Below are 21978 nucleotides of genomic sequence, written 5' to 3'. Positions count from 1 at the left end.
TCAGGTACTTGGGAGGCTGAGGTGGGAGGATCCCTTGAGACTGGGACGTCGAGGCTTCAGTGAGCCACTGTACTCCAGCTTGAGCAACAGAGCAAGAACCTATCTCTTAAAAAAAAAAAAAAGAAAGAAAAGAAAAACTATTTGTAGCCCCAAAAGGTTTTTAAAGAACAAAAAATCAAATACCCCTTAAAATTTTTTTTCTTTATTTTTCAAACTCATCTGTCACAGCATGAAAGAAAATTTTGGATTAAAAATGGTGTAGCCCTTCATGTCTTTGTCCCTGTAGATAGATATTTCATGTTATTGTAGTCACCACATATGTTGTATGCTGCTTTTTCCCACTTAAACTTATTTTTCCATGTACCATAATTATTTTAATAGCTGTGTGTATACTTGTTCCATCAAGTTGACTATAGTTTTTTCTACCCTGTTATCTACCTCTAGCTCCATTGAACATCTTCCTTTTGTTAAGTGATAGCCATAAGTTCTTAGTAGCAAAATTATTGGATCAAAGAGTAGGACGATTTTTATGGCGCTTTTAATGTGTGTTTTCTGGCATTGCCTTGAATGTTCACCCTGCCATATACTTACTAAACAAGTTATTGAAGCTTTGAAAAACTCAGGAAACAGGGATACTTCACCTATGTCCTGGAATGGTTGTGAGGATAAAATGAGATGATGTGTGCAAAGCCCCTATTGTAGTACCTGGCACAGAAGAGAGGTATTTCCTACATGGCAGCTGCTGTGATGATCTCCTGGTGATGAATGTGCTATTACTTGACTAACATGATTTCATTATGCCAGCAGTCTTCTAGACCACTTGTACCTAGCGTTGGATAGCAAATGATGGAGAAGCCTTGCTGTGCTTCTGCTTTGGGAAGTGCACCCATGCCAGAGACAAGCACCATTTCCAGGTGCTTGGTTTCTAGTAGGGGAATACAGATGTGTAAATTTGTGGTAACAAGGCAGAGTGAAGCAAGTGATTAACAGCAGTCTGAATCAAGTGCTGTGGAACTTCCAAGGAAAACGTGATGAACTCTGCCTGATCTAATTGGGAAGCAAGGCCTCATTAGAGGTGATGCTTGCTGAGCCAAGGCAAAAGTCATGGGGAGAATTTTGGTAGTTGGGAAAGATAGATCATTCTAGGCAAAGGGAACACCCTGAGCAAAGCACATGGCCTGATCGTGGATGAAGCATCTGAAGAATGAAGAAGTTTACTTAGTTGGAGTGAAGAATATTGTGGGAGAGAATCCTACGGAAACAGGCTAGAAGTGACATCACGGATATCCTGGGAATGTGTACCTAGACGTTTACTCTTGACTCCGGAGGCAGTGCACAATGGCAAATGTTTGGGGATGCATTTTGATTGCATAATTGACTGTTTTAATGCTTGCTCTGTCATGTGTGATCTGTATCATATTTTTGTTCATAAAGTGCTAAAAGGGCCAAGGTAAAATCACCCTGAAAGCATATGGTTGTTTTTATATGTTTTTTGATGTTTTAATTATACTGACAGAAATACTGACTATTGTATTTTTGTCCATTACAGGATTCTGCTCTAATACTTGACGTTCCTCTGGGTGTGATCTCAAGAATTGAAAAAATGGGAGGCGCAACAAGTAGAGGAGAAAATTCCTATGGTCTAGATATTACTTGTAAAGTAAGAGATTCGATACTTTCTTATGCAAAGAACAAGGCACGTTAATGTTGAATGATAGTAGAAAATTAATGTGGATTTGAAAAAAAAAATCAAGATCTCATGTTCATCTAAGGCCCTGAAAGTGGTTCTTCCCTTAAGAACAAGCTTTTCAAAAGTGCCTGGGCAATAGTGCCCACGTGAGGGACCCGCCGCAATCACCAAATACAAGGACTCGAGGAACTGGGCAGTTTGTTAGCTTGACTGAGTGGGAAGAGAACTTGATAGATACAATTTCTTAAACCACTTTAGTTTTTGCTCTAGCTTGCTCCTGGTGCCCCTTCATGTCATGTGTTACCATGAAGGAAGGAGGAATAGAAGAGATTTTGCCCTCTGTTAACAGGATGTGTCCTTACCTCTAATAACCTTCGTAACTTTTGCTTAGGTTATTTTCCGAGGTACATTTTGCTATGATAGTAACCATGTATTGAGCATTTGTGTCCATCCAAACACATGCTAGGTGCTTTGCATTTGAGCCTCAAGTACAGCCCTCTGAGATGGGCATATTGTAGATGGGGAGCCTGAGGCTCCAAAGAGTTGGGTAACTTTGCTAAGATAATTTCTGAAGGCTGGGACCCAGAAGTTGGGGATGTGTTCAGGTGTCTCGGGTGACTGTGAACCACCAGTCCAGTGCAGGGCTTTGCAGACGTTTTCTGTGAAGGGCTCAGTAGCAAATATTTTAGGTTTTGTGGGCCACATCGGATTTCTGTTGTGTATTCTTCTTTGTGTGTTGTTTTTTCAACCCCTTTGAAGTGTTACAAACAAAAACGACAACAACAACAACAACAAAAGTCTTAATATGAAGACCTGGGCTGAATTTTGCTGGCCCTTAGCCAATCCAAGTTGTTCATTCTATTGATAGAGAAGTGAGGCCTTTGCTATCTGAGATTACTTGTCTTGGGTTGCCTAGGGAGCCAGCGCAAGAGCCAGAACCAAAAACTAAGTCTCCTTTTCCTAGTCTCATACGCTGCGATTTCTCAAAACCAACATTGTGTGCTTATATTTGGATTATACTACAATATGGTGTTTTTCTTTCCAGTTTATAAAAGATCAAGACTTGTTTTTTCTATCAGAAACTAAAGGATAATGCCATTATTAAATCTTAACTGAAATTCACCACTACCATCCACCTCAGCTTTTTTTGGTGGTGTTTTAATTCAAGCTACCTTAATGCTTTATCCATTATCCCAGCTACTGTCTACCCTTTGGGGCCTAGAAACATGGGAATTTACTTTGAAGGAAGGCTTTTGTATTTTGCATAAAAGGATTTATGGGAGTAGAGTGTTTAATATTAGAGTACTCAAGGGAAAATGGGGTTGCTATATTGACAGTTTTGAGGTGACTTTCATTCTTACAGGGTTTAAAAAACCCTATTTTCTGCCTTATAATAGGAAAAACTAGTACTTAAATATCAATCCCCCCAAAATTAATGAGACAAAGCACATTTTCACCCCTGACTATTTAAGAACAAAAGGCATAGGAACAACTCACCAAGCATAATTCTGAAATGTTACATATGTATATTTTTTGGAGTTAGCATGAGCCCAAAGGTGATGGCTTAGAACAATGTTGTAGCACAACCTTTTAACTAAATTATCTCCCCAGAAACACTGACGTCACAGAGTCATATTCCATTTTCTCAGTAACAAACATGACATTGATATAAAGGAAATCTGCAGTGAGATAAAAGACTCACTGTCCTGTCTCTTATAGGTCAACTTTCGCTTGCATTCAATAACCATGATAGAACCGCATTTCTCTCCTGAAACAAGTAGTTACAACTCCTGTAGATTTGGCTATGCCAGCAATGCACATAGAGATTTCTGCTTGCCAGTAGCAACTTTCCCACAGTAGATACAAGTCCCAGAGGATGTTGTCCAGCAGCAGGAGAAAGGTAGTTCTGAATATGCAAATTCTTACCCTGCAGGCCCCATACTAGCCCCTGGTGCCTGTGTGGAGTCTTTCAAACAAAAAAAAAAAGTAAAGTAAAACCATACCACCACAGAGCCTTCTCTTTCTTTCCCCACCTCACTCCCATGTACTCGCCTTAAAGACATAGTGTGGCATTTTGAAGTGAGCAGTGATGTGTGTTGTTTCTTTAGAAATGACGCCTCAATAAATCAATTCTTCAGAGTCGTTGCAGCAGGGGTATGTATTCTTCAACTCTTACTATAGTGAGGCTTGGAACGTCACCCTATGACCCGGCTGTTAAAATGGCTGAGGGTCTGACTGGGAGACTCTTAGTCCATGTGGATCTTTCCCTGATGAGTCAAACTCTGAGGAGACCAGGTGGAACTTACAGTTAGTCTGTGCTCCTATTTCTGTTACAGATTTGGTGATCTGCCGCCTGTGAGTCATTTGCCTTTTCTACTTCAGTTTTGTTGGCAAGAAATACTATTCTGTCTTTAATTGCATCTTAATCAGATGGCAAAAAGAAGTTACTTGAATCACTTGTGCTTTGGCACATTAAAAGTAGCTGTTTGAATCACTGATAGATCAGAATAAATATTCATGTAGAGATGGTCTAATTTCTGGCCAAGCAGTGAAGAGAATGATGTTACAAGAGTTACTATCCGACTTGCGGCCGTTAGGAAGAAAGTTCCTCACAGGGCCTGAGCCCTGAGAGTACTCAACTCTCTAGTATTGCACTTGTGACTGGTCGTAAACCCTTTTAATGCATATCATCCCATTGAAATGATTATTCCCCTTATTTAACTATTCATTGCATCATGAACCAATAACTGGTATCCCAGTTTTCTTGGGAGGTGATATGAATGGATTGTTGGACTTTATTCTGTGACATGCTTTTTAAAAAAGCACAGAATCTTGGAGCTGGCAAGGCCTAGTAGATGTCATTTGTGTACAGAGTGCTCAATCTCAAGTTCTTTATGAGTGGTCTCAGACTTTAGTTCTTCATACTTCATTTGCTGCTATTTGTGTTTGGAGATGTCTTGTGAAGGCCATAGCCTGTGCTGGTCCTTCAGACTGAAGACTGGGGAAGCGTTAAGAGTACTCTTGAGATAAGGAAGGAAAAAGCACCTAGAAAAAAAATGAAGATTGTGATATCCAAGAGGGCAACAACTAGGTCTGTACCGCTCCTGAAGTGGCTCCATGGTCCAGCATAGCACTCCTTTATCTGCAATTAAAGTTGAAAGTGCACTGCAGAGCGTAGGGTTCCAATGCGGAGCTATCACTCAGTCACAGCACTGTAAGTGATTTTTTTTTAAAGAGACAACCTTAAAAAAAACTCCAGTCTTGAAAATAAGATAGAATGTTATATCTGTATATATAATACAAATTGACATTTAAAGGAGCTTATTTGTTTTGGATTTGTTTTAAAAGAAAGTTTTCCTGCTTATTAAACAGATATGTATTGGAAGCTACCTTTAAAATCTGGTTTTGACTGTTTATTTTTAGTTCCCAGAAGTATAGTTACTACTAATATGGGCTACTTTAATGTGACTTATATGGAACTCTGTGAAGGTAAAATTGTAGAATAAAAGTATATTACTTGCATGAGAGCTTAAAATGTCATTTAGGAAGAGAGCTTCTTTATTTTAATGACATGTTTGACAATGTTGAGATTATATTTGATAGCAGGTACTCTTTAGAAGGGTTGTTTGAATAAAATAGTTTTATAATTAAAAAAATATCAGGGCTGAGTGTGGTGACTGATACCTGTAATCCTGGCACTTTGGGAGGCCGAGGCAGGCAGATCACCTGAGGTCAGGGGTTTGAGACCAGCCTGGCCAACATGGAGAAACCCAATCTCCACTAAAAATACAAACAATTAGTTGGGCGTGGTGGTGTGTGCCTGTAGTCCCAGCTACTCAGGAGGCTGAGGCACGAGAATCCCTTGAACCCAGGAGGCGGAGGTTGCAGTGAGCCAAGATCATGCCACTGCACTCCAGCCTGGGCCACAAGAGACTACGTCTCAAAAAATAGTAAAATAAAATAAATTTTAAAAAATTAAAAAATACCTCAGAAACCAGTGAAAGTAGATGGGTCATAATAGATGTTGTGCAAGGCAAGGTTTGATTTTTTTTTTTTTCCTTTTTATAAAATGAATTTTAGCTCTATCTTCTCCTTAGTGCTAGTTGCTTTATCTTGTCTTGACATTCATGGCTATGATGGAAATATTTTCAGGTGTTCTTAAGCCAGATATATCAAATTACCATATAAAACAAAGCAATTTTTGTAATTTAGATTAATTGCCCTTTTAGGTAAGTGAATCTTCTCCCTTAATTGAATGGAAGATTTCTTGCTAATTAACATGACTTTCTTTGAAGACTGAACTGTCATACTTCTCCTTTGCCCCCAGGACATGAGAAACCTGAGGTTCGCTTTGAAACAGGAAGGCCACAGCAGAAGAGATATGTTTGAGATCCTCACGAGATACGCGTTTCCCCTGGCTCACAGTCTGGTAAATTCCAGCGCGCTCCTCAGCGTGGGAAGGTTCTCAGTGCCTCCTCTGTGAAAACTGCCCGCGAGCTGGGATCCTCTTTCTTTTCCTGTCTGTGTTGTGTTTCCCAGTGTGATGTGTCTGCGGGGGTGTTTATTAAATAATTTCATCATTTCCAGAGGGAATAGGCCTCTCCCCTGTCAGTCTGCGTGGGATGGATTGCCCCAGGTGACTGAAACACAAACCCTGGAGGCTGGCAAGAGCCCTGCATGAGCCTGGGAGCTTCACCAAGGGCACCTTGTGCTCTTCCAACCCCGAGTGTGCCCTCAGTCTTGGCCATCCCGCCTGAAAATGTAGGCGATAGTGAGGCGGACTTGGGTGGCCGAGTGCGACACTGTGAGGTCATATCCCAGAGTTCATTGCTTTCACCTTTGGAGCTAATGAGCAATGAGTGTCAGGCTTTTGTGGCTCCAGTTGTAAATGGGAACAAACTCTCTGAGTCTAAATGCCATTTGAGCAAATATAGATGTGTGGTGTAGGTACTGCACCAATAGCTGAATAGGGGAAGGTTTACTTTTGAAAAGAATAACCTTTCAAATGTCATTTGATCGCATTTAGTATGTAATTGGCAGGACCAATTTATTATACATTTAATTAGTTGTAATCTATGACTTAGTCCAAAGGTGATTCAGTATATGTACCTAAAACTTTTCCTTCCTCTTCACCAAACTACTGGAGTAACCTTACTCTTACTGCATGACTGAAATAAGCCTTTCTATGAGTTTTGCTCTTAGAACGATATTTCTTTATATCCTGCCTCAGCCTTACCTCCTTTTTTACTGCCGTGCCTTGCTCGAATCTTCTAATCCCTATCTTCCTCGTCAGTTTGACTTGAACTTAGATGCAAATACCTGCTAAGGGGAAAGTGAGGAAATAATTATTTACAACATATACTGTATAAATGCCTTTATCTTAAGTATAGGATGATCATACTGCAGACTAAACCCAAGGTGATGGAAGGGACCCTGAAGTAGAAGAGGCATATGTTGAACACAGATGAAACTGTCATGCTTGGGAACAAATGTGCTCATCTCATAATTGAATCTATTTTCAGCCTTTTCTAAGTTTCTGATTAAATATGTGATTTTTAAAAATATGTCTATATTAGAGTTTTTAATTCTATTAGGATAAAAAGAGAGTCTGATGGGAACACATCTTCTTAATTATTATGAAAGTGAGAATGTGAGTCTAATTGATGAAAGTTCAATTAGGAAATGTGTTCTGTCTTGATTTATGCATATCTGGCCCTAAATTATCAGAAATTGACAGAATGGCAGGTTTGAAGGAGCTGAAGACCCAGTCTGTCTCCTGCAAGATCTTGCTTCATCGGACATCCCCTTTCTCTGGTATCTTCTGTTTCTTCTAGGATATACTCCCCTAAAAAAGTCAAGTGCTGGACCGGCTTTCCCCTTATACTACTGTCCCATCTTTCACTTCATTGCCAAACTTCTGGAAAGAATATTCTAGCCTATCCTCGTCTCCAGTGCATTCATTCCTCCAATCCATTCCAGTATGCAGCTCATTACTGGCCAAATCTAGTGGCTCATTTCCATCTCATTCTGTTTGATCTCTTCCCCGGTATTCAACCATTTTGACCACCGTCTTCTTGAAAGTCTTGGTTTCTGTATTCCTGCACCATCTTGATTGTTCCTTTCCAGTCTCCATTACCTCTGTCTTTTCCTTAAATGTAAAGATCTCTTCACTCTCATCCCTTTTCTCTTCTTGCCTTAACTTTGCCCTGATGGTTTTGTTTAAAGTCGTCACTGCTATGTAGATGACTTCAGATCTAACCCTGATACTGTCCTTGAGTGAGTCCAATGAGTCTAACCCTCAAATTCCTTCCTCTGGGAGTCTGAGAATCACAAGCTCAGCTGGCACGGTGGCTCACGCCTGTAATCCCAGCACTTTGGGAGGCCAAGGTAGGTGGATCACTTGAGGTAAGGGGTTCGAGACCATCCTGGCCAACATGGTGAAACCCTGTTCTACTAAAAATATTTTTTAAAAATTAGCTCGGTGTGGTGCTGGGCACCTGTAATCCCAGCTACTCAGGAGTCTGAGGAGGACAATTGCTTGAACCTGGGAGGCAGAGGTTGCAGTGAGCTGAGATCGTGCCATTGTACTCCAGCCTGGGTGACAAAAGCAAAGCTCCATCTCAAAAAAAAAAAAAAAAAAAAAAAAAAAAGATAGAATCACAAACTTGTTGTTGCCCTAACCTCTTTGCAGTTCATGAAACCCACCTTTCATCCTATATGTCCCGCAAATTTGAGGATCCCCAGTTGTTTAGGTTTGATAACTTGAAGTCAGCTTTTCAATTCCTCCCCTGCTATTCCTCCCATAGGCACATCAATTCTGAATCCTGTAAGTTCTACTTAGTAGCAATACCCAGCTATTTCCTGTCATTTCCACTTATGCTTCCTACCTTAATCCATACTTCCAAACTGGCTTCCCTTCTTTCAGTTTCTTCCGCTTCCAGCTAATCCTACACAATGCTGTCAGTTGTTGTTTTGTTTTTAAATATGATCATGTTACTGTATCACCTTCTACCCCCCAAAAAGCCCCCAGTTACTTTTCATAGCTTGTGCCTTACACTGCAGCTGCACAAGGCTGCCCTATGCTCTCCTAGCACACACAGTACCTTCTTGGTTCAGATTTTGCTATCCCCTTTACCTGCAATCCCTTCGTCTCTTGCATACCCATCTTCCACACACTCAGACTTCAACATCTTAATCTGTCCTCTGTCCTTTTCCAGGCCATATGTGTGTGCCCCCAGTGAGAGTTCATCTTACCTCTCAATTGTTAGTCTTTGCAAGTTCCTCTATCAGAGCACTTATCTCAGTGTGCCTTATGAAATAATTTTGTCATAACTGCCTCCTACCTCCCCCTACCACTGCCTGATAAATTATGAGCTTATCAAGGCAGGGATCAGCCTTTATTTCTCTCTCTACTGTCAGCACAGTGGCATCTGCATGGGAGTTTTGTAATGATGGCTTTTTTCTTGAACTCAGGTTTAGTAGAAAGGAAGGAAAAATCACTATATGGAAACAAATGAGATGGATGTTTCTGAATATTGCAAATCTAACACCAAAACCTAGAAATCTCTGGTGCTGTTATTGGAGTCATCCACAGAGGGCTTGATTTCTCAAGTCTCTGGTACTTGGCCATATTTTTCATACCTGTGCTGAGAATCCCTGCTTCTTGTTTTAGGAAGTCAATAAAGTAACAAACTGCCAAAAAAAAAAAAAAAAAAAAAAAGGTCAACTGAATTGCTCATCTGAAGTTTTGGAAAATGACATTATCTTAGGTTTTGATCACTGAAAGTCATCCTTAAAAACATTTGCCAGTCACCAATATAATACAAGATACAGATTGAAACAGATCAGCCCTTGAACCTGCTTTTGGAATAGCAGTCCCTGATACTCAAGTCCACATGTGCAACTGTTTCATCAGTCAAGTTCGTTTCATGTCTTGTGTTGGATAGTGTCAGGATGCAGTGGGGGCATTCAGGGATAAGTAGTGTGTAGGATGAGTGGTACCTGGTCCCATTGAGGGATGTGACAGCCAAACAGTAGTGATGTGACAAATATGGTTAGCCCCAATATAAGATAGTATACATTCAGTTGTGCAAGAGAAACACAAAGGAAATCCACTGGGGACTCACAGGAAGAAGAGACCACATCTAACCAAAATTGGAAAAGCCTGCATGGAATTGATAGTTGTTAGTGTAGGGCCTTGAAGGATGGATTCAATTTCCAGTGAAGGACTTCTGAGGTCTGGAACTTGAGTGATGAGGGTAGGGCACTGTCCACAGAGTAGGAAAGTCAGAAAAAGATTTTATTTGCAGAAACAGGTGGAAGAAAGGGGAAGGGGGAGGAACAATGAATTCTGTTTTGGACACATAGCATTTCATGTATTTTGACAGAATTGACAGCAAGCCACTGAAGGCCTGCCCCTCAGAAAAGAGTCTGGAGATGTAGATTTGGAATAGGTTCTTAAGTCATTTGAAGTTATGGGCTCCTTTGAGAATACGAAGTAAATTATAGCTTCTCTTCCCCTCAAATAGGCAGTCATATACAAAACCTTACCTAAAATTTTAGAGGACGTCGGGCCCCTCTGAAGCCCCTTTGTGGGGCCCTGGTAAAGTAATCCTGGTATGTAATAGAGAAGTCCCGAACCAGAATCTTGGGAGAGGCCATATTTTAGGGAGCGAAAATAGAAAAGGACCCAGCAAACTGAATGGTTACAGAGGCAAGGGAAGAGCCTGGAAAGGATTAACAGGATGTCATGGGTGTCAGTGCTGGGAGAGCCAGGGAGATGGATCACAAGCTCCCTGGGGAGCTGACCTCCTAACTGTGACCTGCTTAAAGTCGCGACCTCCTTTTATTATCTTTGCAACTCTAGTGCCCGGTCCAGTGCCTGGCATATATATATTTTAACTTTTATGAATCTCAGAAAATGATCTCAGGGTGAAGGGAACAAACACCACTTTGCAGGTCTTTAAAGGAAGCATACTTGGTTTAAAAAAGAGTAGCAGGCATGTTGAGGGAAGAATGTTTTTACCTTAGAATTTGAAAAAGGAAAATGAATATATTTGTGGAAAGAAATCTTGTCTCTTTTCAAGGCACGAGAGAGAAGGGATCTTTTCTTGAGCAGGATCCTGAAGAAGGCAGAGGGGGAGGGGACCCAGCCCAGTTTGTGGGGCAGTTTGGGAAAGGAGGAGGGACCGTTATTTCTCTGAGACAGGAGGGGAAGAAAAGTTTCCTAACTGTCACGGTGGGGAATGTGGGAGTGTGCCAAAAAGGGCTTTCCTAGAGGTAACATAAGCCCCATTGCCTTGAGCAATACAAAGGGCCCCTGCTCGAAAAAGATTACTTTGTTAATATTATTGGAACTGTTCAGCCAGCTGCAGATTATCCTGGTGATTTTTATTGGCATTTGAAGTCAGAAGTGAACTTGCTGTTGCATCTGTGAAATGGTGTCTGGAGGCCAAGCAAGCTGGGTCCTGACTCTAGCCAGGTCATGAATACACCATGAGTGGGCTTTTTCATTTCAGACCACCCCTTTGGCTCTCTCTGGCCTCCTGTCCCATTAGTATTTTCACCACTCCATGTTTTCAAGTCATGGCTTACACTTTGAATTGAACTTGAGCTGTTCGGCAACACAGAGTTCACCCCAAACCATTAACTTCATTGTTTCTGTGTTATGTCAATCTGGTAAGATGCACACTTTTTTTTTTTTTAGTAACATTTCTATTTTGGCCAAAAATAGAAATTTATTCATTTATTTTCTTTTTAAAAATCTATTTGCTTTGCTTTTCAAACACTAGAAATTGTACTGAATTCTCATAAATTGCATGTAGCTCAATACTAGTTATAGGTAAATGATATATTTTAGTAAGAAGTGTCAGTGTTTTTGATAGTATGGTGATTTTTTTAAGGCAGAAATTAAAATCATGTATAACTGAACAGAGCCTGATAGGGCTACAGAAAGATAAAGAGTTTGATTGTTGGGGTGATATGTTCAATGGCAAAGTTGTTCTTTTATTGATTTTCTTCGTTTGCTCATTTTTTACTCAGATAGGATAATCAGAGATAATACACATATTAGATGAGAGTTTTTTAAACTGTCAATCCTAACCTATCAGTGAGTCATAAAATCAATTCATTAGGTTGCAGCCAGCATTTTTAAATAGAATAGAATATATTAAGAACATAACACATAATATGGATGAGTGTGTCTTCGTGAAACATTTCTCTCCAGTGTATGTGTGTACTGGGTCATGGTGTTGAAGTGCACTGCTTACTGTTAATCGTGGTCCAAAAAGTTTGAAAAACACCATTTTAGGTAATCGTAGAATATGTAGAATAACATGCACTTTAAGTTGTTGTAGGTGTTAATATAGTCACTTAAATCTACCTTTACAGCGATAGGCGCACATGGATTTTCTTGAATTTTAAGTGAAGGTTTAGAGTTTATGAATAAACTCATGGGATATAGACTCACATAAAGGAAGTCTAGGGCTAGAAGAAATGAAGCCTGAGACCCAGGTGCCAGGCTCATAGCAGCCACTGTTGGGGAGACCCTGTGAAGGCACATGTTTACAGAGCCCTTCTGGTGTGTGGTAACAAGCATGTGCCATTGGAGTCCAGTGGTCTGTGTCTGAATCCAGCTCAGTCACTTACCTGCTTGGTGACCTTGGAAGTCACATAATGTTTATGTACTTCTGTGTTCTCATCTGTAATGGAGATAATAACAGTCTCTACCCCGTTGGGGTTTTGTGAGGATTAAATGTAAAGTACTTACGACGCTGCCTGGCATGCAATAAGTACCCAATAAATGTCAGTTCTGTTCTTAGTGTGCTGTTTTCCCAGCAGGTGTAGAGAATAAGGATGATTACCCAGCACACTTTTGCCCAAGACTATTAATAAAGTGAACATGATAACATGTGGGGCACTTTAAGCTCTTTAAAAGAAAGATGCTGTATATAGATTAGTATTCTTATTAACAAACCATTGGTTGTACCCTGAGAAAGGACTCTTTGAAAGTCAGAGCATTAAATCCAGAAAGCAGCTGACCTAGAAGGGTGAGATATGGGGGGCAGTGATACGTATGAAAAGAATTCTTCAGAAATGGTTTTCCATGTTTTTCTTTCCATCTTTTGACCCTGCTCAGGCTTACTACTTTTAGGGAAACATGGCTCATTCAAGTTCATGTTTTTGCACTTGCCACTCTTCTTTGACATTCTGCATTAAGCTCTTTAGCATCACAATACTTCTGTTATTCTATGAACTGATTAGCAGTCATATAGTTGCGAAATTTTTGTTTTCGTGTGTGTGGTGGGAGATATTTGACCTTCTTATGTCAGTCAGAAAATACACAGGTGAGGGAACTTGCTCTTGCTAGCTCTAATTTCAGGAGAGAAGCAGCTGGGTTGCACGACCTTTGCTGTGGAGACCAGCAGCCTTCTGGGGACTGCTGGCGTAGTGCATTAGATTGCATGCAAAGGATGGAAGCAAGGTCTTCCAAACAGCAGCAGCACCTTTGTGAGCAGGGCTCATCAGCATTTGCAGGTGTTTATTACAGCTGCCTTTGGTTTTCATAGTCTTTGCTGCTTATTTATTTTTGCCTAGCTTTGGTGAACCACATCAAGCCCTGCCATATGGCTTAAACACTACCATATCTACCCTGTGTCCTCTCTTGCTCTACTCCAATTGTGCTTACTTGTAAAAAAATTGTCATAAAAGTTAGTACAGTGCATTATGGAGGTATATATCTTTTATGATCATTTGAACGACAGGTATAAATGATCCTATAAACGATCCTGTGAATGGAGAATTAACATAGGACATAGGATGGTTTTTTTCTTTGTTTGTTTGTTTGTTTGTTTTAGATGGAGTCTTGCTCTGTCACCAGGCTGGAGTGCAGTGGCATGAGGCATGATCTCGGCTCACTGCAACCTCCACCTCCCCAGTTCAAGCACTTCTCCTGCCTCAGTCTCCCGAGTAGCTGGAACTACAGGCGCATACCACCAGGCCCAGCTAATTTTTGTATTTTTAGTAGAGACGGGGTTTCACCGTTTTAAGATGGTCTCAATCTCTTGACCTCGTGATCCACCCACCTCGGCCTCCCAAAGTGCTGGGATTATAGGCGTGAGCCACCGCGCCCAGCCAACATAGGATGTTTTATTTTGTGCCTCAGAAATGTGGAAATTTTTATAAATTGCTTTGAAATTTTAAACGAAGCTTAAATTTAGTGGACCCTTACTTTCTGGGCTGATTATGGAATTACTACATAAAAAGAAACAGCTCATTTTCACAGGGACACTGAAATGAAGTGCATATACACATGCTTTTAGCCTAGATGTGGCCTGATGACTAAAAGTTATTTCTTAGTTTTCTGTTTCCTTTTTGGGCAGGACTTTTTTTTCTTGAATCACCAGTTAACTTGGCAAATTGACACACTAGTTATGCTTTTAAGTCTCCTTCCTTCCTGCCTCCTCTAAGACTTGGTCCTCTATTCTCATTGATCTCTCTGTCTCCACCACCTTCTCCCTCTCAGCCTTGAAATGTGCTTGGTTCTTCTCCGTATTGCCCGTCCTCCGGAACTGACATTTCACCTGGTCTCCTGTAGCATTGCTGTCTATGGTCAGAAGCATAGAATTCCCCGCCCGCATCCACTCACTCCATAACTCACTGCAACCAGACTTCTAGCCCGCTCACTGGAGTGGAATGATTCTTCTGAAAATGACCCAAGGCCCTACAAGTTAGAAAACTTGGTAGTCGAAAACTTGGTAGTCGGTTAGACCATATGCTTTTCAACTGCACTATCGTTTGACTCTCAACTATCCCACCCCTTCCTTTCAAAGTGGTGCTTTTAAAATATTGAGTAGATACAAGAGGATATTTATAAAATATGTATAAAATCTAAAGAATACTGATGGATGGAACTTTCCTTTGTCTCTCCTGAGATGTAAGCTGGGTAATTTCTTCAGTTTTATCTTCTATTTCAGCTGTGTCTGATCTGAGTTTTTGTTTGCTAAAATTTCCATTGTTATGTTTTTTTAATTATAAAAGTTCTATTTGATTGTTTTTCAGATTTGTTTGGCCATTATTTATAATCTCTTCTTCTGTGCTCAGATTTCTTATCCTCTTTTTGACTTCTGAAAGCACATTAAATATAATTTATAATATGCATCTGATGATTACAATACCTGGAGTCTGTGCGGCCTTTTTCAGCAAAAACACAAGTGTGTGTGTTTGCTGGCTCATGGCACTTCGTGTCTGATGTGGGTGTGTCTCGTGATTATTGCCTGCAAATTCCTATTCCTTGGAACTTTATCTGTGAGAATACTCTGAGGCTATGACTGAAGGCAGTTTTACCAAGAGAGGATTTGTGTTTCTTTCTGCCAGGCATCTTGAAGCACAACTGGTTTGGGACGCTTATGAATTAAATTCTCAGGTTGGATGTTTTGGGAACCATCCAAGTTTTGTGAGTTTGGTCCACATACTACTTAAGGGCTGACTTGTGACGACAAATTTCTAGTGGAGGATGGTGGTAGGGATTTGTTTCCTCCCTTGCTCAGCACCAATAATCTAGACAGGAAGGTTCGCTTGAAGTCCCCAGGTGGTCCTTTCCCATTCATCCTTCCCCTGAGTATAGCACTTGGGAGGTTTCTAATTTGACTCCTCATTTTGGGTGGGCCAGGTCTTCAGGCCCTATCTCCTGTGCCCCAAGAGGCCAGGAAAACCAGTTCTGGAAGTGGCCTAAAAGTGAAAGCTGGTGTGTTCCTCTTGCTGTCTGCATTCCTGTTTGCAGTTAGTTTTTGGCTTCTGAGTAAAAAAAGTCTCAGTTATATCCAGCATTTTTAGGTGTTTTCATCAGAAGTCCCATTATGACATATAGACCATCACATTTGCAGATATCTCTCCCTCTTTTTTTTGAAACCTAACTTTCCCCATAGCTTCTGAGATCTAAATTCTCTGCCTCTCACTTCTTTTCTGGCTCCTCTGCATCCTTCTACCATCTAGACATGGGTTTTCTACAAAAGTCCTTGCTCTGAATTATGCCCTGGGCAAACTCATGTCCACGAACATTGCCTTTCTAAGCATGGCTTCCAAATCTATAGCTTTATGTTTCCCTGTAGCTGTTACAGAACTTCAAGCAACACCGAAGGTCTGTTTAAAATGACTCTCATATGCCCCAGAAACCCACTCGTCTGTGTTCCCAGTTATTCTTAATAATATCATCATCCTCTTGTTCATTCACATTTGAACATTCGAAATCAAGGCCATCAGAGGTTTTCATTTCTTCCTTTTCTTGTTTTCTTTTCTTTTTTTTCTTTTTTTTTTTAGACATGGTCTTGCTCTGTCACCCAGGATGAGTGCAGTGGTCCGATCACAGCTCACCGCAGCCTTGACCTCTTGGACTCAAGCAATCCTCCCACCTCAGCTTCCTCAGTAGCTGGGACCACAGGTCCATGACTCTACACCTGGCTAATTTATTTTTCTTTTCTTTTAGATGGTGTCTCACTGTGTTGCCCAGGCTGGTCTCAAACTCTTGGCTTCAAGAAGTCCTACTGCCTCTGCCCCCTAAAGTGCTGGGACTACAGGGCATGAGCCACCATACCTGGCCCCTGTTTCGTAGCATGTACTAAATCCAGGGGATTCTGCCTCCCCAGCCTGACTTAGTTTATATCTTCATCTCCTCTCTTCTAAACTGTTGGAACATTGTTTGGAGGTCTTTCTAGTTCTATTCTGTCTCCTATCCCTTGCCCCCAAACTTCAGCTGGTTCCTCCCTCTCTGTCGGTGTGCAGGCAGACCTCTGTCTCTTTCACAGTGTGGCCCACCTCTCTCCATTTTTTGTTACCATCTTCACTTAGTGGAGTGAGTGTAGACTGAGGTGTTCACCAGTGGCCATGTATTCTCTGAGTTTGGCTGCCATTTGTGCCTTTTTATTGTTGTCGTGTCCGGAGTTGTCTTATCCTTGCAGGGTAGTTCAGATACCAACAACATCCCTCCAAGCCCCATCTGTCAAGAAGTAATGTGGGCATTCTCTGGGCCTCATAGTACTTTCTCTCTCCCACCTGTGGCACTTGCTGCTTTCGTCTCTGTGTGCCCTCCTCATCTCTCTCCTTTGGATAACTTCCAACTCCTTAAGGACAGAGGCTGTGTCTTCCTTGCCTTTTTCTCCACTTCATACCTTGTTCATAGTAGAGCCTCAGTAAATGTTTATCGAGTGGATATACTAATGTAAATAGAGCGAATTAATCGGAATCAGTAGCAACCAAGACATCAATGAGAATATTCTGCTTTTTAGAAAGAGCATTTATTCAATAAGTATTTACTTTTTAATTTAAGTTGTAAATAGATAATATATGTTCATGATTGACAATTCAGGAACTGTAAAAGGGTATACAGAAAAAATATCTCCCTCCCAGCACACTTCACCCACCTCATTTCCCTCCTCATAGACAACCAAGGTTTCAGTTTATTGCCTCTCCACCCGGTGATAGTTTAGGCCTATACACTTAACTGATTCACATTCCTTCCCCCTTAACACTAATGGTAGAGAGCTATATACACTGTCATGTACCTATTTCCATCCACCGATAGACATTGCCCAGTGAATGTGCTTCTCCACCCTACAATCTTCATTCCGTGTGCTACCTTAAATCCTCATTGCCATGTATGGTAACGTAACACAGGTTTGAGGGATTATTAGGACATAGACATCTTTGGGAAGACATTCTTCTTCTTATTATTATTTTTTTAAACAGAGTCTTGCTCTGTTGCCCAGGCTGGAGTGCAGTGGTGCAATCTCAGCTCACTGCAACCTCCACCTCCCAGGTTCAAGCGATTTTCGTGCCTCAGCCTCCCGAGTAGCTGAGATTACAGGCATGGGCCACCACACCTGGCTAATTTTTGTATTTTTAGTAGAGGTGGGGTTTTGCCATGTTGGCCAGGCTGGTCTTGAACCCCTGACCTCAAGTGATCTGCCCTCCTTGGCCTCCCAACATGCTGGGATTACAGGCGTGAGCCCCAGCCCCGACTGGGGGGTCTTTATTCTGCTTACCATAACAACCCAGTATGTTGTGTGATCTTTTAATCTTTTTCTTTTTTCTTTTTCTTTTTTTTTTTTTTTTTTTTTTTGAGGCAGAGTCTCACTCTGTCGCCCGGACTGGAGTGCAGTGGTGCGATCTCGGCTCACTGCAAGCTCCGCCTCCTGGGTTCCCGCCATTCTCCTGCCTCAGCCTCCCGAGTAGCTGGGACTACAGGCGCCCGCCACCTCGCCCGGCTAGTTTTTTTTCTTTTTTTTTTTTTTTTTTGTATTTTTTAGTAGAGACAGGGTTTCACCGTGTTAGCCAGGATGGTCTCGATCTCCTGACTTCGTGATCCGCCCGTCTCGGCCTCCCAAAGTGCTGGGATTACAGGCTTGAGCCACCGCGCCCGGCCTCTTTTAATCTTTTTCAATCTAATAGGTGAAAATGTAGCTTTAAGTTTTATTTTGTATTTATCTTGTTTGAGTAAAATTGAATATCTTTAGGTTTGAGCTATCTGTATTTGCATTTCTCCATTCTCTGTATCTTTTACCTATTTTTTGTTTGAATGTTTGGTCTTTTTCTTGTTAGTTGTAGGTACTTTTTATGTAATAGCTGTAGTGATGTTTGATATGAGTGACTAATATTTTTCCTGTATGTTTTTTGACTTTATGATGGATTTTGCTATGGAGAATTGTTTTCTATTCATTTGGTAGCATTTGAGAGTCTGTGTGTTGAGGGGCTCTAAAACCACCCCCATGTGTAGTGACTCAATAAGAGGACTCACTGGACTCAGCATATGATTGTACTCACAGGTATGGCTTATTACAGCACAAGGATGCAAAACAAAACCAGCAAAGAGAAAAGGCACATGGGTTGAAATTCGGAGGAAACCAGGCACAGGCTTCCAGAGTTCTTGTCCAGTGGAATCAAACAGGATGCACTTAATTCCTCTAGCAATGAGTTGTGCAGCACATATGAGATGCTGCCCACCTGGGAAGCTCATTAGAGACTTTGTGTCCACAGTGTTTATTAGGGCTGACCATGTAAGCACCCACTGCCTAGCATAAAGCAAAATTCCAGTCTTCCAGAAGAAAAGCAGGAGTTCAGTGTAAACCACATTGTTTATACAAACAGTTTAGGCACAGTGAACCAATCTTACCAGTGGGGAATGGTGAGAACTCTGCTGAAATCCAAATTGCCAAGTGTCTGGCAAGGGCCAGCCATGTAAGCAGGCCTTTCTAAGGAGAGCAGCCTCAGGCCTGCCATGTTAATTCTTCTGCACACTTTTCTTTTATGGCTTCTCGGCTTTATATCCCAATGAGGAAGATCTTCCCTACTCAGACTTATAAGGAATTATCTCAGCCAGGTATGGCGAGTCATGCCTTGCAATCCCAGCACTTTGGGAAGTTGAGGCAGGCAGATCACCTGAGGTCAGGGATTCAAGACCAACCTGGCCAACATGGCGAAACCCTGTCTCTACTAAAAATACAAAAATTAGCTGGGTGTGGTGGTGCATGCCTGTAATTCCAGCTACTTGCGAGGCTGAGGCACGAGAATCACTTGAACCTGGGAGGCAGAGTTTGTAGTGAGCCGAGATGGCTCCACTGCACTCCAGCTGGGGCGACAGAGTAAGTGAGACTCCATCTCCAAAAAAAATAACAAAATAAATAAAATAAATTATCTCATACTCCTCTAGTAATTTGGTTTCTTCCTTAAGATTTAAGTATTTCATCTATTTGGAATTTATTTGGAGTTAAAGTATAAGATATGAATCCAACTTTTTCTTCCCCTCCTGTTGCAATATCATTTGTTGACTAGTTTGCTGATTTGAAGTACTGTCCTTATCTCATACTAAATTCCTCTGTGTGTTTGATTTTATTTCTAAGAGGTTCTCGTCTTGCATTAATTATTCTATTCATGCACCAGGTGTGCTCTTTTAACTATTGAAGCTTTATAAGATGTTGCAGTGTATGGTAGAACCAGCCTCCCCTTGTTCCTCTTCTTTTTCTTTTCCTTTCTACTGTTGCTTAAGCAATTACAGAATATGCTACATTATGGCTGTGCTCAGAGATCTAGAGCTGATACCCACTTCCTGTTCCCAAGGAGTGCTGTTTTCCTGGGTAATGCAAACAAACAGATACATAGGATACAGTGAGTGGTGCACAGGGTGTCACAGGAACACAAAGGAGGGCTTCCTAGAGGAGGCAGATTCTTAAAGATGAGCAGGAGCATTTGTCGGGCGGAAATTGCCATGCCATACTGAAGGGACAGTCTGTGGGCATGCAAAGAGGCCGCACACATGCAGGCTGAACCCACATGCAGCTTGGTGTCCGGGAGTACAGCATGCATGTGGGGGTACCAACAGGAAATAGTACTGGGGGCAGAGGAGGCTGGGCCAAAGGTTGCAGAGCCTAACATTCCCCACTCAGAACGTCTGCTTTTTATCTGAAGGTGAAGGGATCCATTTAATGGTTTCAAGCAGTAATGTGGCATGATTAAATTTCCATTTCAAAAAGATTGCTGGGCTGCAGTGTGTGCAGAGTAGGTAGAGGGGACGGGAGCGGAGGAGAGAGGAAGACCATTTCTGGGGATTTTTGTTAGTCACCTCAGTCCTTGATGATGAGGACTTGAAATGGGGCAGTGGACAGGGATTCCAGATGATGCTTTTGAGAAAGATTCAGATGGTAAAATCAGAATTTGGTGGTTGACTGAATGTAGTTATGAGGGAGGATGGGATGATAGAGAGGGAAGAATCCACCCTGGATAACCAGACTGATGGTGGGGCCAGTGGTTGAGATGGGGACTGTAGGAAGGGAGTGAGGAAGAGGTGGCAAGTTCCATTTTGAATATGTTGAGTTAAGAGTGTCTGTGAGACAGCCAGGCAGAGATACCTGGGAGGCAGATGACTACATAGATCCAGAGCTCTGGCTTGGGGAGAGCTTTATTTGGTAGGCCTGGATCACATCCACATCACATCATTAGCATTTGCATAGATGTGGCCAAAATTGCCAGGAGAGAGAACTATAGTGAGAAGAGGGACAATTTATGAACCCTCAGAAATCTCAACCTTAAATGATTACGATAGTGGACAAGTTGTAAAGAATATTCTTTTTTCCAAAATAGTTTCAAATGACATTTCAAATGTACATTTGTGGTCCTTTCCTGAATAAATAAATAAATATGTACGTTTATATATGAAGACAATGATGACACAGGAATATCAAGTCATTTCCCCCAGAGGTACTGATTTAGTCAGTAGTAGAAATAGGATTAGGAGAATTGTTTATGCAAACAGAAGTATAAATGGTAATTTATGTGCTAGCTGCTTTTGACCTGTTTAACTTTTGTCAGGTTTTTGGAATAACTGCATCAAAACTGATATAAATGAACTTACTGTGTCAAGTCGTGTGAAATACACAGAAAGCATTATCTAGCATTAGGGCGTTAGAATTATAAGCTTTACCAAATATCAGTACGTCCTATGGTTCTTTAAAATTTTAGATTTTCCCCTCCAATTTTAATGAAAGCATTTTTTTCTTACATGAACAAGTCTTGTTTCTAAAGTTTAATCTAAAAGATGAAAATGAGGTAATTTTACATTACTGTATCCTTAAATGGTAGATGGAAGCTTTTTAAAAAGATGAGTGTCTTTAATTTCAGAAATCAAATTCAGAAAAAAAAAATAAAAAGCTAGCTTCAATTCCTGTTCAAACGTTGCAAAATTTAATCCAGAAAGAAGCAGTTAGGCCAGATGTGGTGGCTCACGCCTGTAGTCCAAGCACTTTGAAAGGCCAGGGGTAGTAGATTGCCTGAGCTCAGGAGTTCAAGGCCAGCTTGGGCAATGTGGTGAAACCCTGTCTGTACTAAAATACAAAAAAATTAGCCGCGCATGGTGATGCGTGCCTGTAGTCCCAGCTACTCTGGAGGCTGAGGCACGAGAATTGCTTGAACCCAGGAGGCGGAGGTTGCAGTGAGCCAAGATGGCACCACTGCATTCCAGCCTGGGCGATAGAGCCAGGACTCTGTCTCCAAAAACAAAAACAAACAAACAAACAAACAAAACAGAAGCAGTTAGTAAGTGGTTCCCTGAAGTTTTAAGTTTAGGTATTTGGAGAACATAGGTCATTAAGAGTCATCTTCCTGAAAAATCATGTTCATCAATTGTGCCATTGCGTGCTGTTAACATCATTTGAAAACACTTTTAAATGTTCATAGTTTATCAATTTATTCCCCTGATTATGAGCTGGAGAGAGCCTATAACAGTGACAGACAGCTGTCCATCC

General features: G+C 41.3%; 1 protein-coding gene across 2 annotated transcripts in view; it reads left to right on the top strand.

The window, feature by feature from the left end:
* Positions 1 to 21978, top strand: part of MTM1 (myotubularin 1) — a 103249-nt gene that overhangs the window by 43850 nt on the left and 37421 nt on the right. For both annotated transcript variants that reach the window (XM_037989278.1, XM_037989277.1), the window contains exons 5-6: positions 1550 to 1660; positions 6018 to 6119. In XM_037989278.1, the coding sequence (XP_037845206.1) occupies positions 1550 to 1660; positions 6018 to 6119 (213 nt within the window). The remainder of the gene's footprint in view (positions 1 to 1549; positions 1661 to 6017; positions 6120 to 21978) is intronic.

The sequence above is a fragment of the Chlorocebus sabaeus genome, chromosome X (assembly GCF_047675955.1).
Source record: "Chlorocebus sabaeus isolate Y175 chromosome X, mChlSab1.0.hap1, whole genome shotgun sequence".
Taxonomy (NCBI): Eukaryota; Metazoa; Chordata; class Mammalia; order Primates; family Cercopithecidae; genus Chlorocebus; species Chlorocebus sabaeus.
The sequence above is the reverse complement of the archived record's forward strand: the minus strand, read 5'-3'. Positions and strand labels throughout refer to the sequence as shown.